General features: G+C 44.8%; 1 protein-coding gene across 2 annotated transcripts in view; it reads right to left on the bottom strand.

Moving 5' to 3' along the window:
- Nucleotides 1–16,591, bottom strand: part of HERC3 (HECT and RLD domain containing E3 ubiquitin protein ligase 3) — a 44,039-nt gene extending 27,448 nt beyond the window's left edge. For both annotated transcript variants that reach the window (XM_066548050.1, XM_066548051.1), the window contains exons 1-2: nucleotides 16,506–16,591; nucleotides 11,630–11,887 (exon numbers count right to left, since the gene is read on the bottom strand). In XM_066548050.1, the coding sequence (XP_066404147.1) occupies nucleotides 11,630–11,855 (226 nt within the window). In that variant the 5' untranslated portion in view covers nucleotides 11,856–11,887; nucleotides 16,506–16,591. The remainder of the gene's footprint in view (nucleotides 1–11,629; nucleotides 11,888–16,505) is intronic.
- Between the last annotated feature and the right edge of the window lie 1,141 nt (nucleotides 16,592–17,732).

The following is a 17,732-nucleotide window of genomic DNA, read 5'->3' as shown; positions in this document are numbered from 1 at the left end:
CTGCAGCCATGTAAAACACTTCCCTGGGAAAGCAGTGTTTGTCACAGTAAGTCTTATTTCCTGCAGGAGCTGACCCTGAATCACTCAAGTACCTTGGGGAGGTGAAAGAAGACTCCAGGGACCAAAGATTAGCATCAGGAGCTGGAGGAGGCAGGATTCTGACCACAGCAGTACAGCAAATAGGGAAAGAGTACCTTGAGGTATGTGGCTGTGGCAAGGACTTCACACACTGGGACACTGAGAGGACACCCAATAGGTCTAGAAATTCCAGGTTCTTTCAGTCCCCTTTGGCTCCATCTGAAGTTTAATTTGGCAACACAAATGTGACCTTGCTCTACGTGCCATCCCAAGAGACAAATAAATACCAGCTCGTTTTGAAAGGCTGCCCTGTGTCACTGAAAGCCTTCAGTGACTGCACTGCTCACCACTGGAACAGAGAACAGTCTCACCTGCATAACCACAGACAAAAAAAACCCATGCCTGCCTTGGAGGTGAAGCTCTTTGCCTTTAGAAAGGTGATGTATGGCCCATCTTACCACAATACATTCCTGAGACCCTGTCAATAGCAGTTTGCCTGAAAAGTCATGAAGAAATGTAAATGCCAAATAGTTTCAAGTTTTATACACTCAGACATGTTTCTTTCCAGAAATGGAAAAAAGCCAGCCTTCTCCTGGGATCACAGGCTGCCCAGGCAGTCCAACAAGGGTCCCAGGTCACTGTCAGTTGCCAAATCACTGAATGTACCATCTCTCAGCTTATATGACATACCAAAAACATCTATCTGACAACTACTTCTTTGCTGACCTCCCATCCCTTCCTCACATCAAAATATTAGGTGTTTTAGTGGTTGGTATACATTTAACTTCCAAAGCACCACAACACCATTATTCACTCCTTAGAGAAGATGTATCACTGCGTTGAGATGAAGAGTACAAAAGGTGAAGTTTATTCTTGGCTTTCTGTCTTGTGTAATTGGTGAATAAAACCAGTCAGGTGGGGCTTAACAGGCAAAATTATCTACAAAGCTAAGCAGAACAAAACCCTGAAAGCAACAGGGAAGGGCTGAAGCAGTTATGCAATACAGTGTTTCAACACCTCATAAAACCATCAAAAAACAAACAAAACTCCTAAGTTCCAAGAAGTAGACACTGAAATAATCTTTTCTTCCTGAAGCTGTCAGCTGTCTCAAAACAGCACCAATGCTTAGAAGTCATTTATCAGTTTTTCATATCTGCTGGAGTTCCAGTTTTGGTTTCTCTCTTCTGTCACTTTAACTTGTGGATCTCAACAGAAACAGGTATACCAAGGCTTGACTTTTTCTGGTTTTAACCCTGTTAGATCTTTTGATAAAATACACTGGAGTAAAGAATGAGGCAAAAATCTTCAGGACTGCCCATCTGTGAATGGTGACAGGACTGCTCTTGTGTTTTCTTCCTTTGCAAGGACACTCCAGCAAAAGCTGAGGATAAGTGGAGTATGTTTCTACAACTCAACTTTGACAATCAGTGCATTTAGCTTGAAGGTTTGGGAATGGCAGTAAGGCTGCGACAAGAATGAAAACCCCTGACAAGCTCACCATCAGTCCATAGCTTCTCTATTTATAAAACAGGGCCCATGCTTTGCCCCTACATCTCTGGAAAGCTATACAAGATCTTCAGTGCCTGCAACTGCTAGAAGCACAAAGCACTCACTTAGACTGCTCTAATTAGAATGCACAGGCAATGAATGATTAATTAGCTTTTTTACTCCTAGTAATTTTATCAGAGAGTTAGTACACCCTGTCTATGTATAGCTTCCAGCTGCTCACAGGACAGGCTTTTGCTAGAGGATGGGGCAAAATCCTTCAGCCATATGTGTACCAGGATGTACAGGAACAGCACCAGATGGCTTCTGCTGCCTGGAAACTACACAGAAACCATCAGCCCTGAGGTTACACCTTCAGTGGCAAAATCTGCATTTTGGTCAGAAGAAGCTGTGCCTTGGAAGCATTTCAAGTGATTCCAGTCTGCTTGGACATCTGGTCAAAACTCTTCATTGTCTCTCCAGCTTGACAATAAGCAACTCAGAGCATTTACTCTTCTTTGTTGTTGGTGTCTGCAAGGAAAGTGCTCAAAGATTCTCAAAAATATGTCTTACTACCTTGCCCAGATAAGAGATGGTAGTAGAAACACAGGGAACAGAGAAACAGGTAAGCTAAGGTAAGAAGTTCCTCTGGGTTAAATGCTAGCAGCTTGCAAGTCTCAGGGACACTGAGCCAATTTCTTTGCACTGCCATGCTTGTTAATATAGTCCACATCCACAGTGAGGATGCACGAGCATTGTGCAACCCAGATCTAAAAATTAGAAGTGTGAGATACAATATTGCAATGCACAAGGCAGCTGAATATTCAATCAGACACCAAGAGTGACCTAAAGTTCACCTGTATAATCATTCTGTTCTCTGAGTACTGAAAAGCCTTAATTCTTGTAGGAAAGGAGCAGAGTTCTCTCCTTTTGGAGATGAATTTCACCAACACATTAAACCCTCTAACAAGGTGACACTAACAGCATTAGCACTTAGGGAAGCATGATTCAACAGCCAAAAACTCTATATAATCTGCTACTGCCTTCAACAAGCACCACAAGAAAATGAGAGAAACATCATGGTCCAAACTGATCAGTCACCACCATTTCACTAAGCCACTGTACAAAAAGCAAGTAAGCAACAGTGGATCTACCAAATGCCCTGACAAGATCTTTATACATTAATTAGTAAATTTCAGCTGACTACCCAGTCTCCAATGGCATCCCAAAGATGCTTCTGCATATGGATATCATAGCTCTACTTCCAGGCTGTGATGAGCTTCATGATTTCAGTCCTATAGAAGCAGCTGAACATTAAAACATGTCTAAGTGCTTTAAAGAAACTGGAAAAAAAGAGAAAACCAATGTGCAACAATCAAAATGCTTGCAACTGAAAAAGAGCACTAAGAGAGAAGACATCTTCCTCCCCTTACAAAAGTTTTTCCTTTTTCTGTCAGCATAACTTCCATGTCCTAGTTTTTACCAGTTAAATAGCAGTAAAATACCAGCTATTTAACCAGTAGCAGCACAAGTACACTCATCAGCTTTTCCAGAAAACATCATCCCCAGTGGAACTGTGATTCTGCTACTTGGAAACTGGTAACTGGGAAGGGGGAAATCATGGTGTTTGCCAAGGCCTTTTTGACCCTTCCCCTCTCCCTTAAAGCTCCCCAGAAGGACCCTCTGATTTCCCTCTGCTCACTTTCAACTCTGACCACCTAGGCATCCCACACTCCAGCTGTCACAGGAAACATCTGGAGCCCTGGAGCACGACGAAGAAATCAGACTCTATAAACCACTTAAACTAAACACAGACCTTGCAAAGCTGTCATGTGCTTTTTGAAAACATAATCTAACCCAGCCAGCTAAAACTGCTCCTGTGGCTACACCACCTCTGCAGGCTGTGGTTTGTCAGCAGTAAAATCAGAGGGAGGTGCACAGGGAGGAGGTCAGAGCTCTTGGACAGTTTCAAGAACACACCTTGGTGACTCTACATGGCATGGCCAGGCAGATGAGACACACAACACGTAGACAGCTGGAACCACCCTGCCTGACACCAGCCCTGCTCTTTGCACAGAGTCTCTGAGAAGGCATTACATGCTTGTTGCATCTTGTGCTCGGATTATGTGACACTGTTGCACACAAGGGTGTGAGAAACGCTGTGCTCTGCACCTGCACAGCACCAGACTACAAGAGCAAAGCCCATGGGGAGCCCACATCCCCACCATATGACAGCTTTCCTCACTACCTGCCTCCTCTCACCTAAATACAGCTGCACACCTCATGCTCAAATCTCTCTTAGCATGGGGCAAAAACTCTGAAGTATGGAGCAAGCAATGCTTACATCAAAATGTGACATCCTCTGACTTTCAACACCTTAAGTTTACCATATCCGTCAAGAAGGCTGGGTTTTACAAGTCCAGTTTGCAAATCTTGAGTTCTTCCTTTCCTGAACTTGGTGAATGGTGCTATGCTGGCAGGAGAAAGCAGAGCAGTAGGAAGAAAAGCCTGATCAGAGACAGACAGCAGCAGCACTGAAGCTGATAAGACTGGTAATTTGGCTACAAGGGAGGAAATGTAAACAGAGAGCAGACTCACTGAACAAAAAATAAGTGTGGGGGGAAGATAGCAAAGGACAGAGGACAAACCAAAGCAGGTGACACTCCCCCAGCACATGGCTGATCACAGCAGTGGCAACACAGTCCATAGGTCAAGGCTGAGAAGTTCCAAGCAACAAAAGATTCTGCAGTCCCCTTTCATCCAGGTGGATTCTTGATGGTTTGCCTGCATGATATATGTGGGGTACTGCTCACTCATTTATTTAGCATGGCTACTTACATTCTTAAAATCTGAGAGAGGCTGGCTCAGTTATTAACACTGCCTTCGCTTTCTAAGGCTGTTTCTGGCCATGTCAAGGCAGGAATGAAAGAGCAAGAAGTGAGACACCACCGTGACATCCCAGGGTGTCACATCACATATACTTTGCCAGCTACTCCCCCTCAGAGCTGTGAGCAGACACCTACCCTGAGAAAGAAAAGCCCTTCCTCAGGCAAAGACAGAAAGCCCTCCCCACTTTGCTGCCTTTTGTCTAGAGGACACAGCCTCTCTGAGGAGCTGTAGGATGCAGACTGGCATGGGCACAGACAGCTGGAGCAGGCTCCTGGAAAGGGCTGCTCAGGCACCGAGGGCTCCAGTCTGGCAAGCATCAGCTGAGGGATGAATCCACCTTCAGACCCTGGAGGTAAAGTAGTAAGGACAGTTCTTCCAAAGAAACCACCATGAGTCGCTACAGAAACACAGGGAAAACTTATATTCAGAAAACCCAAAGAGACCCATTTTCCTCCTCAGGTTATGGCAGAGAGCTGCAAAGGTGGTCATTCAGCCAGGCCTGCTGGCCACTGGCAGGCAGCACAGAAGCTGTGGCTGGTCCATGACTACTGAGACACCCCAAGGTCCAAGATGTGCACCCCAGCAAACCCCACGGCTCCAAGGCAGCAAGTTCAAGGTGGGCAGGATGCACTAAACCTTGGCATAATATGAGGATGAATACCAGAAGTTAAGGGGGAATTAGGGCAATGGGTGCCTAGATGCCAGATTTGATGGGCTGGTACTACACACTGCAAAGCTGTGACATTTGAGAGCCTCACTCGTGGCAGGCCCAGGCTTTGATTAAGTAATACGATTTTCAAAAGCACTTGATTTGCTCCTCACTCTGTTCCCATTTATTTCAATCCTGCAGCGGTCTGCATGGGAGCAAGACAAAGCCATATTTCTGAAAAGCCACACCTGCACAGTGCACACTCAGTAGAGCACCTCTGCCCTTGCTTTCAAGGGCATTCCCATCAGCTTCACAAATATTACTTGAAAATATGTTACTGCAAGCAAGCATGGTGACTGGAAAAGGGGAGGCAAAGGATGCAGTCCTATTAAACATTAAAAAAAATGTATTAATTTTATCAACTGGGCATTCTGAGAAAAGATTCCTGTAGATTCCTTTTTGGTGAGGTTTTATAGGCAGGCAGCTGTTTAAAAAGCAGGTCAGGTGTTGAAGAGAGTGAGCATGTCTTACCAGCTCTTTCAGCTATCAAAAACACCTATTTCTGATAAGAAGTTGTTTCACAGATCTATGGCAAAAAGTCCTATTTCCAATACAGCTTAAGGAAGAACATTGGGCTGTCTAAAGATAACTAACTGAGTTATCAAAATCAACAGCCACCAAACTAAACAAATCTCTCCTAGAAGCTGTGACTCTCAGCCATACTTACTCACCTTAACCAAGTCATCACTTTTGTCCAGCACAAACAACTATTCTGACTAAAAAAAGGTTGGGGCATTCAGAAAACTTGCATCTATCACCTCCAGCTTCTTCCCTCTCCTTTAACTCAGCACACACAGCTACCCAACCCATTTTATCCTGAACACATCTTGCAGCCTCAGCATGCTTGCAGGAAAGGGGCCAGTCATTAGTGCCACGCACCGTGCCAAGGTTTCCTGCTCCTTCCAAGCCAGGCAGGCAGGCAGCCCTTATTTCATTGGCAGGCTTTTATGTCAGCTGCACCTTCTGAAAGCCTCTGAAGAGTATGCATGGTACAGGAGTGACAAGTAACAAATACCACAGAGGTAAGTACAATTTCAGGTTGCCAAATTGCCCTACAAACCCCCAGTCAGAAGGCAAAAAGCTGGTCATTCTTACTGCAGCTCTGCCTTTTGAGGTAAAGGAGCATTAAAACTGTCTCTCATGTCCTCTGTAACAACAGATCATACTGACTGTAAAAAAACTAGCACCTTGCTCCCCTGAGCTCATCCTTGTTTTTACCTCTCAGCAAAATGAAATCAAGAGAAGAATCTGGTGGTTCTAATAATACATCTTTGTTTAGAGACGACTTCAGAGTTGCATCTGAGAACACCTTACAGCCATTTTAGGTGCTGAGTAGGTTTCTCTACTGTCAAGAAATCAAATTTTTACTTGTTTAGGCCCTCCTAAAAAGCCTTCTCTCTCCTCAGTGTAGGTTCTTCTAGTCCTACAGTCTCAGAAAATACTGGCACAAGTCAGTTCACATGATCAAGACCACACAAATTTTAAAGCAACCCTCACTATAAATATCTGGCATATTCAAATCCCTCAGCCAGCCAATTCAACACAGCACAGGCATATTTAAGGTATCTCAGGGAAAGCACTTCCTTTACTTCTCACTCAACCAAATACCAATTGTTTCTAAATTAAGTTAATTCTAAATGCTGACATCTAATTTTAAAATCATTCTGAAGCCCAAATGGCATCAATTCAGCTGAAATTGACTCTCCATAAAGCAAATCCACTGCAGCCACCAGTGAAGGCACAGCACCCTGAAATAGCTCGGTCAGATCCTGTGATCCATCAAAGGAGCAAGAGGGATGAGTACAAATGAACATACCCAACTTCTGCAAGGGGTGACCAGTTTAATCACTTTTGGTTTTTTACAAACAACTTTTATAATGAGTGCTGAAACATAAACATACACAGCTCTTTGTCTGCAACCTGCTCAGGACAAACACAAGCCCTGCCAGATCCCCTCCAGAGCTGCCAGGACCTTGTGGCTGACTCCTCACCTACCAGGAGGAGGCTAAAACAGGAAGATCCACACACACTGTCCTTCCAAGCAGGTGGCACATCTGAATTCTCAGCTGTTCCAGGGCTTATGATTAACAAGCATGCTGCCCTGACCTGAACACTGAGCTCTCTGCTGCTGTAATCCTGTGCTGAGGCTCAGGAAGAGTGGACTAACATCTGAAAAGAAAGGCCACTCAGTTCAGAGAAATCCAGAAGATCTGGATCACCTAGGTTGGTTTATTTGTTTGTTTTGGTGGTGTTTTCCTCCTGCTTTTTGAAAGAGAATGAACATTATGATGATATCTCTATCAGCAGCTATGAGCAGATAGACTCCACAGTGCACACAAAGGTAGTGCTCCCCTGCAAATTTGCATCCAGACAGGGAATTTTGTAAAAAAATCATAGGTTTGTCTGATGTATCTTACCAGACAAAAGGTTTGAGGCAAATTTGGCTTGAGACATTGTTCTGTAACTCTCTTGAGATACTAGTTACCAAAGCCAATGAGTGACTTCTCACTAGCAGAAGTCAAATGAAGTCCAAATGACTTGAACAAAACAAATCTCTAGAGCTGAAAACAAGTTTGACATCTCAGACTTGAGCAGGTTTTTAAAGCTTTACAAACTACTAACAACCAGCTAGGTGTTTCACACTCCTCTGTAACTCCATCCAGATCCCAAAAGAGCCTTTACCTTAGGTACCTCAGCCTGTCCTTTGTTCTCCAGCATGCACACTCAGATAAAATACTTATCTAAGAATCATCATAGGGAGCCAAGACATCATGGCAGACCTGAAGAAAATCAATCCAAGTGAAATTACAGGACTGAAAAAGGAGAAATTTAGATATACTTATGAAGAATATTTTTTTTTCTAAAACTACTGCAGTAGAAAATTATTGCTTCCTATTAGAGACATACTGTATGTTATCATCTGATAAATTTCAGGAGATCAATGCAAACTCAGACTAATTTTGCAAAACAGCAGGTTCAATACTTCACTACCAAACTGCTTCTCCTCAGACATGGTCAGAGACTCTGGAGACTTCAAGGGCATAAGAACACAAGTGAGAATTAGGGCAGGTCAGACAGAAGCTTTATTAATCATGGTCATGGTGAGAGAACACTGGAACAGCATTCCTCTCCCTCTGCATCCCTGCCAAGTGATTGCAGAGACAAAAACTACAGAATGATTCTGGGAGGAAAAGGAAAAAAAAAGGGGTAAGGAAAAACAATCATGAAAGTATTAACAAAGCCAGATATCCACCCCTAAGTGGGGTGGATACTTCAAGTACCTCACTAATCATCATGAAGAAAAAATGAATTGGTAAGCAGGGTGACAATGTGATAAAATGGCTTGTGGTAGAGCCATGGGAGTGCCACACCTGGTATCACCCTGGTATTATCAAAAGAAGAGAGTCTGAAACACTTAGAAGCAGTTAGCATTTAGTCAAAAGGCATGGTATTTTAGTTAGGCTAAACTTCTTAGGCATGCTAAATATTAATTTTAGCACCTCAATGTAAAATCCAGAGGAAAGGACAATTCCAGAAAATAAACCTCTACTGACTTATGCTCTTTCAGTGGCATGCACTCCCCCAGTAATTTCTTTTCCCTGTAGAGAGGCATAAGAATCACTTTGCCAGCTGCTATCCCCCTCTCCACATTACATCCACAAGGTCAGCAGATGTGACCATAAACACAGCTTTTAATTAACACGTTTTCTTGCATTTCAATAGGTGCCCTCCAAAGGGCTCCTCCAAGAGGAATTGCTGAAACAATTCTGCACCACCGTTTGACATTTTCATGAGCAGCATGAATGAGAAGCAAAATTGAATAGTGAGAAATAAAAGGGAGTTTCCTCTCAGGGAAGACCTAGGCAGCAGGAAGGGGATCACTCCCCCTCCAGGAAATCAATGCAGCCTTCCCAAGGCTCACAACCCCCTGCACAGTTTTGTATCTCTGTGTTACTCTCAAACACAGTCAAGGCACTCTGTAAAGCCCTGAAAAGCATTTCTGAAGTCCAGAGGAGGCTCCCCAGGGGCTGCCTGAAAGGGACAGTCAGGACTGTGTCACAGCCTCCTACATCAGGAGATGGAGCTCACTTCAAGCTGGGCGGAGGTCCCATTTCCAGCTGCACTCACAGACTTGACAGGACCAAGCCACAGGGCAGGAAAACCAAAAGACCTCAACCCACATTGCCCTGTCCAGCAGAGGCTGGAGAGATGCAGCTCCAGGACTCCCAGTTCCTGGCATTTCTCCCATTCTCTACTGCAGACTCCTCCTGACGGTCTTCTCTAGCATTTCCAACAGCCCAGGACCCTGTGTCCCCACATGCATCTTCATCACCCATCAGGCATGGCTTTATTCACAGGCCCACAACAATGGAAAATAGAAAAGAGCATCTTCAACGGGCCTTTCTACACAGAAGGTATAAGGTTTATACCATCTTTATCCCATGCAGAGGAAGTGGGGGTGAAAGAGGAAGGCTTGATTCTTCTTGTTCCCATTTGCAAATGAAAACTAAGAAATTCAGCTCCCAGTGCTGCAAGACAAAGCACAGAGGAGTGTGTGATGGGGCTCTCCCCCACTTTACTGTTACCATAAAGGCTGCTGTGACTGTTCACTGTAAGCTAAAAAGAGCAGCTGTTCCTTGCTTTACAGCACGTGCCTCCCACCTGCCCCAGCCAGCAGAAATCCCACTGGAGGCACAGCCAGTAATGCTATGTTGAAACACCCATTTCTCTGGGATGGCCACAGGCTCCTCAGAGAGCAGCACTGCAGAACCTTTTTCAGAAAAAACATAAACCTGTGGGGTAAGTGGGATGTGGTTTCACATTTTGGTGACAGACCCTAATTTAAGGGTAGAAGAAGGGCACTTGGGATCAAACACAAAGAACCTTTCATTTCTATTTCAGAAGCTCAGACGGGCCCTCTTCTACTGGTCTAGCTGAAAGCAGGATTACCTAGCTGAGAGGTCTACACCTCAGCATTCAGGATTCACCAAGTTCATTCCAGCTCTGATCTACTTGCTGTGAATCCTCCCTTTTCACCAGCAGCTTACATTTGCTTAATTTTATGGGTAAAACAGCAGCATAGCCCAAAGATGTTTCTCAGAGTATCTTTGGAGCACTCAAAACAGCACTGAATTTCTGGGGCCTCTGCACTAGTCTTGAGCTAGCTGGGTGATTTGCAGGATGAAGTATCTTCAGCAGTTTGAGCTGAATATTCACTAGGCTTGGCTTCCTTTCACCAAGCATCTCATTTATTCCAGGGCCTAAATTTATAGAAGATGCACAGAGAGAGGACTTCAGCACTCCTGCTATTCCCAATCTCTTTCAGTAATTGTCTAGAAACTACTTTAGGAAAAGCAAGAGAGAGCAGATTCAAGGTGAACTCCTCTAATCCAGCGCCCTGGTCATCCAGCATCCAACACCTGCCAACTCATTCTGAGAGAAGAGAGACAAAAGACACGGACAGAGGAAAGGAGCAATAGGGTCAGTCTGGTCAGATTTGCACACACTGCCTGGGGAACTGAGGATGTTTTGTATACACTTTCTCTATCACACAATAAAAGATGACACTAGAAGACCCAAGCCCTACAGAGAGCAGCTTGCAGTTTGAGGAATTTTTACTCTAATTACCCACAGCACAGGACTTTGATATTATGGAAACAGAAATACCTGTATCTTTACCACATGCCAAAACTAAGAAGTTAATGGAAGATAAACTGGAAAGCCAACATTCAAAAGAGTCCAGAAGAAAGGCTTCAGGGTTTCTTCCAAGAACAACTTACAATTAAAGCACTCCTTCACCCTGAGAAGGAGAGGGAGTAGCTGCCTGTGGTTCAGCACTCATGAGTTCTGTCCATCAGAAGACAACGAAGAAGATGCAATGTGAGTCTGGGGAACACAACACTAAAGTGACCTTCTTTCAGACTAAGAAAACATAAAGGAGTGAAGGCACAAGTTGACAAGGGATTCTGAAAGGGGGGAAACAATATTTACAAACCCTCTTGGCCAAACACAAATTTGTTCTCCACAATTCTACTCAACACAGATCCACTTGTACTCTTTGGTGTGAGAAAATTCCCAGCAACAGCTGATTAAGAGTGGGCATAACAATGCAATGCAATTGGAAAGACAAAGCAGAAGACACTCGTGACTCATGGGCCTCTCCTCCTTTTTATAAAAAGACAACATAATGCCAGATAACAAAATCTGCCCTGAGACCATCTGTGCTCGCCTCTGTTTTGATGCATTTCCCAGGCAAAGTGAGCAGACCTGTCTCCTCACCCTTGCTGCTCAGCTTCAGCTTTCCAGAGCCAGCCAGTGTTATTCAGCATCACCACTGTGTTATGTGACACGATTATCAGCTCTGCTGGCTGCTCCAGCTCCACAGCAATCAGCACAAAGCAGCTTTCATAATGTTCTCAGCCCACCAGCCTCAAGACAGCTTGAAGTGCATATAAAAAGCAGACTTACCTGGCTTGCTTCCTTCACAGTCATGCCCCAGTTGACCTTTGGTGTTCAGGCCACAGGTATACACCTCCCCATCTTCCAACAGGAACACAGAGTGGTTTCCTCCACATGCCACCTCCTTGACATTTCTGTCATGGATGAAGCCATACACCTGTGGTTCAGGAATGATGACCTGGAGGTTGCTACCTATCCCAGGCTGTCCATAAGACGAGTAGCCCCAGCATAGCATTTTCTCTCTTTTCAGCAAGTCATGTATCCTTCCTGGGCAAGAGAGACAGGGAAATGAGTGTGAACGAAGCAAGTACACTACAAATGATCCTACAGAGATCCAGTTATTCACAGTAGGAGGTGGAAACAACCAGAAAAGGCATTTCCTGCATGACTGTCAGGTTTGTGAACTGTCAGTAAACCATTACACAGACAAAGAGTAATCAAGACAGCTCAGCTGTGGTACTGAATCAGCACCTTCATGCCTTGGCCATCTCCATCTGCGAGGCAGCGGAAATGTTCTGAAACCCAGGAGATTGAGCTCTTACACTGCAAAATTGCTCTGCTTCAAAAACCAAGTATCAAACAATGCCTCAAACCAACTGTAATGCTATTCAGACTAACAGGTCCAAATTTGAACTTTTAAAGTGTCATATTTGAGGCTGCTTCTAAGTAAATCTTTAAAAAATTACCTCCAAGGTGGTTAAACTAGCCCTGAACAGAATAACACAGATATTTGTAGTGTACTAGCCAATACAGAAATGTGCTATTTCTGATAAAAACAGATTAAAGAGTACTTTGCTCAATTGAACACAGTCTTGCAACCCAAATTTGTGCATGCACAGACACATGCACTGAACTTGAGCCACACACTGAACACACACACAGCCCTGAACTGCAGCAAGAATTACACAAGAAGCAGCAGCTCACGTGGAGCAGCACATTGACAGCTTGGCCCTGACAGCAGTGGACAGGTCACGTTGCTGCAACTTGCCAGCAGTCAGGAGTTATCTTCTGTGCAGTGCTCAGTCAAAGTCAGGGATTTCAGAGTGGGGTAACATGGGAAGGGAAAAATATAGCAATATAAAAGATCCAAGGATTTACTTGGCTTGAACTTGATAAAGACAACAGGATGCTAATGCCTAAAAGCTGGGGGAAGAAAACCGTATTCTATAAGAAGCACATGAAAGATTTTAGTACTACTCCTTTGTCACTTTTAATCTCAATAGGTTTAGGTTATTTGTTAAGCATGCTATACTAATAGGACATTGAGAACTCCTCTCATTCAACTAGAAACTAGCTAAAGCCTTTCTTTTTTTTTTTTTTTTTTTTTTCCAAAGGGAAGGAGAAAGATAAGAAAATGAAAGATCTGAGACATCAAGTCTTAGGACACACCATGCCAAGCTTTAGCTAAGGCAATTTGCAGTAGCAGCAGCATTTACTAACATAGCACAAGATAGAAAAGCAAAGGGTAACCCCTGAAGTGCCAAAGATTCCTTCTCCCACTCTGAGCAGACAGGAAACACATGCATTTGGTTTGTTTCCAAAACCTGGTGCTAATTCAAGCTCTAGGTATTAGCAATAAAGCCTTTCCTAATCTGAGCCCTGAGACATGGGTGTTCATCTCTTACCCTTTACCTGTCAGCTGTGGTCACTTCCACTGAGGCATGACTGAGCTGGAAGGGGAAGGGAGAGGATTGGATTTTCCAGTTAGTACTTCATCAGTGGTGCAATTTCCTACCACAAACTGTTTCCTAGGATCTCTTATTAGGTGCTTTAAAGCAATGCAGGACCCCGTTTATCTCTAGCAGCGCTTCTTCCTTCGCAGCATAATTCAACTCATTCACACCCACGTGTGCTTATCACTGGCCAGCTCCAAAGCACACAGAGGAAAAAGCAGGAGCCTTTAACAAGGCTCTGCCTGGTTAAAAAAGCAGGAGCATACAAGGTTCTGGTTAAATCAGTCATGGTGTACACTCTGTAGCTGGTTGCCCTAAGCACAAGAGCCTGATGGAAGACACCCTCCATGCTGACTAAACTAAGAATAGGAATGCCGTGGGACATGAGAAAATTGAAGCGTGTGCATGTGCTTTAAATGTGCTTTAAACAGCTACATTTAGAGTGAACTTCATGTTCTATCACACCACCAAAAAAACCCAAACTAAAAATGCATGAGCAACACCCTGAAGGTGGCAGGGAATCGTTTCAAAACTAACACTGGAACAGCAGAAATCTGGGACTGCCATTTCTCTCAGCCTGGGGAACTGCATGTTACAAAGACACAAGCAGCACTCCTGAAGACCCAAGGATCACTAACCTGCTAGGATAAATAGATACTGCCTCTAAGGTGAAAAGATTTCACCAGTATTCCACTTGAACTACAATGACACTGTACCACATGAGCTAAGTATTAATTTGGGATACCTTCTAAAAGAGTACCTCAACAGCCTGCTCCCTGTAGACTACAGTCATCTTCCCTAGTGCTAGTTTCTTTTAAAATGCTAAAAATACATTAATTACTTTCTTTGTGTTCATATTCCACACAAGAATTTGCTGCTAATGGGCAAAGGAATATGATGTGATTGGTAAGAGATGGGTTTTTCTTCCAGTTAAGACAATACTACTGAAACTACTGAGGAGTTCAAACTCCCAGTAATCCATATAAACACTAGGGTGATATTTCAGAGTTCAACCTTTCATTCATGCTACAGGCCAGATTTTCTGAAGCTCCTCATATTTAACTATCCCTATACCAGACATAGAAAATGTGGTTTTCACTAGTTTTTTCTAAAATCATCTCTATGGACTATACCATCTCTATCCACCCCCATCTTCCAACATTTTGCCAATAAATCTCTGTGCAGCTCAGTTTCACAGAAACAGACCGACACTTTCCAGTGGAGAGCAGAGCAAAAAACACAGCCACTCACAATTTCAGTGCACAGGCACAGCTAAACATTTCAAATGGCCTGGTGAATTTACTTATGCTGAAAACATATTTAAAACCACAACTTTAAGACTATTTTTTTCTTCCCCTAAAAAAAACCCCACAACGCTGGAGGTCTTAATACATTGTATGTTCGAGTAGGAGCTGTGTCCTGAAACACGAGGAGACTTTAAATAACAATTTCACACTCTGTTTCCAATCCGGTTAAGGCAGTTACTCTGCTCTGACAGTAACAGAGGAAGTAAAAGTGCATGTGCCACTGCAAGCTACCTCTACAAACTGCATACCTTCCTCATATTAAAACAATGACATAAGAAGTTTCTAGTGTAGGCAAGCACTAACAGCCATGTGCCTGCACATACACATGTATACATTAAACATGCGATTTATATTCACTTATCTGAAATTTTATGTAAGTGATTAATATTCCTAGTGCCCAGCTCAATACACCTTAAAAAAGCTGAATTTTTATCTTCACAGGGCAAACCCTTCGGGGAGAGAGGGTTTTTCTTAAATGCATCAGTTAGGGATTAAAGTTCAGAGTTCTTTTAAAAATTGGATTGCAAAAAGCACAAGAACTGCAGTACCCAACCACATAACCTATCCCTGCTCTTCAGAAATCCCAACACAGCCAGCGTGGTACTCATGTTTCAGAGATATGAACAGATGCAATGCAGTAAAGCCAGGCATTTGCAGAGATTCCCCACACATAAAAAGGAGAGGGGAAGATATAACACCACATCCTTGGACCCTGACATTCCAGGAATAATTTGTCATCAAAACAGTGAAGGATGCACATAGCACAGGCAGAGCTAGGAAAACCTCACACTGTGAGGAATATTTTGAGGAAATCTATTGTGGGTGGAAGACTCACCCTCTGCTATAATAAGGTTCTGCTGACATACTAGGTATATATCCTTTGGTGAAAAAACAGCCTCCGTGGATTAGTAAAACAATAATGCTGCATGTATGATCATGACAGGATGTATTTCGTCTTTTTCTTTTTTCTCTCTCTTTTTAAAAGCTCTCATGTCACGCAGAGTCTCTCCTCAAAATCACACAAACATATTCTAAAGCCATTTCCACTCTGCGCCCTTTCTGGGGAAGTCACCTAAGTAAATATCAGAATTACAACAAACAACACTCTGGGGGAAGTCACCTCAGTAAATATCAGAATTACAACAAACAACACTCAAGGCTCAATGCTCTCTAAACAAAGAGATCTGCCAACTGGCAGGGCATGAATAAACAAGTTTTTCCTTCCCTCTTGTTTGTGAGATTTCAGATAACGAATGTGCTTCTTGTACTCCAGCATTGCTCAACAATGACGGAATTTACTGCCTCTTTCTGCCACCAAGCCTCCAAGCCCACTTTCTTCTTCTTTTTGCCTCCGTTTCAGTCCAACTCAATGTCCAATGTAAAGCAGGTTACAGAGCAAGAGAATACAAGGTGTACCAGCAAATGAGTTAAAGCAGGAGCAGAGTATTCCCACTGCACAGCCGCACACCCTCAGATGGAGATACCCCCACAGAAAACAGATAAAAAGAGATACCTAAAATCAAACCCGACAACCCCCCCGCCATCACCTCCATTTTGCAATCCCAGTACAAACACCGCTCGCTCCCTGCCTTCACCCCGGACACCCCGGGCTTCTTGCGGCCGCTTCCCACGCCCAGAGCGGCGCTTCCCGGCGGGCACACACCGACCCCGGAGCGGCAGCAGCCCCGAGCCCACCCCGCAGCATCCAGCGGATGCTGCAGCAGCAGCAGCAGCAGCGGTGCCGAGCTGCTCCTGCCGCAGCCCCGCGGCCGCCCGGGCTGGGGACGCGCGTCCTGCGCCGGGGGCTCCGCCACGCCCGAGCCCCGGCTCCCCTACGGATGGGCTCGGTACCGGGAGCGGCAGCAGCCGCCCCGCGGGGCCGACCCGTCCTTCCCCGGCACTCACCACCGCCAGCCCCGCCGCTGCCGCCGCGGCGACGAGGAAGTCCCGGCCCCGCTGCCGCCGCCGGGAGTGACGCGCGGTGCGGCCAATGCGCAGGGCGGGCCCGGCCCCCGGCGGGCGCGGGGAGGGCCGGGAATCTCCCTTCCCCGGAGCCGGGGCACGGTGTGGGCTCCGCGCTCGTGGCGGGGGCTCCGCGCTCCTGGCCTGGCCTGGCCTCAGCGCTCCTGGCGAGGCCTCAGCGCTCCTGGCGAGGCCTCAGCGCTCCTGGCCTTCCCAACGGTGCTGCAATGGCGCGGGCGGAGCGCTGGGCACAGGCGGCCCCCGCCCGCCGGGCTGCCCGGCTTTAGCCTTGCAGATCGCTCGCCGCTCTAAACGCGGCAGAAACCGACGGGCCGAGTTAAGCGCATTCCGGAATTTAAGCTGTTCTAAATGAAGGTCTCAAGGGAAAGGCAGCTTTCCAGTGTTTGAGAATGCGTTAAGCACGAAATGTCACTTACTAATAACAATAGTCAGTTTCTTTCCCCTAGTCTGTTTCTTCTTCCTTTTATGTGGGCTCTGATCACCTGGCAGGCTCATTTGTTTAGGAGCTCAAATTTTACAGAAAGTTTCAACCTCAAAAAAAGGTTTGTTGTCAAAATCTCCATTGAGAGAGAGGGGGAGGAAAAAAAAAAGAGGCCAATGAGCAAGCAATTATGTAACTCCCAAGTACTGATTTTCTGGTTTTAGTGCCATCTATTAGAAGACGACTGTGCTCCACAATCTGCATCCCATTCAGACCACCAAAATGACAGACAATATTTGGAGCAAACCTCAGATGTTTGCAAGGGCTCAGTATGGGGGGAAGAAGTCCCTAAGGTATGTCCAGTGCCCATAAGTATTTGTGGCCCTTACACTGCATTTCTGGCAATTTGCAGTGTTTGTGCATTTAGCCGAAAATGTGTGACAGATCAGGTGAAAAATCACCTTTATTTGCATGCATCATGCGTGTTTAGAATAAATAGCTACTCCAATATAAAATTACACCTGTCATGTAACATCTTTGGCTTAATCAGTGTTACAAGCGGCTTCTAGAATAACTGAGAGCATACATAGAGGAAAACATACTTTTGTGTGTTTGTGTTTGTTTCTGTTTTGTTTATTTCATCGTCTGGAGACCTTTGAAAAATAGATAATTTCCCTTTACAATCAGTTTCCTCTGTTTCTGATTGCATAGTCAAGGAGGGGAAGGTA

Source organism: Molothrus aeneus, chromosome 4 (genome assembly GCF_037042795.1).
Source record: "Molothrus aeneus isolate 106 chromosome 4, BPBGC_Maene_1.0, whole genome shotgun sequence".
Taxonomy (NCBI): Eukaryota; Metazoa; Chordata; class Aves; order Passeriformes; family Icteridae; genus Molothrus; species Molothrus aeneus.
The sequence above is the reverse complement of the archived record's forward strand: the minus strand, read 5'-3'. Positions and strand labels throughout refer to the sequence as shown.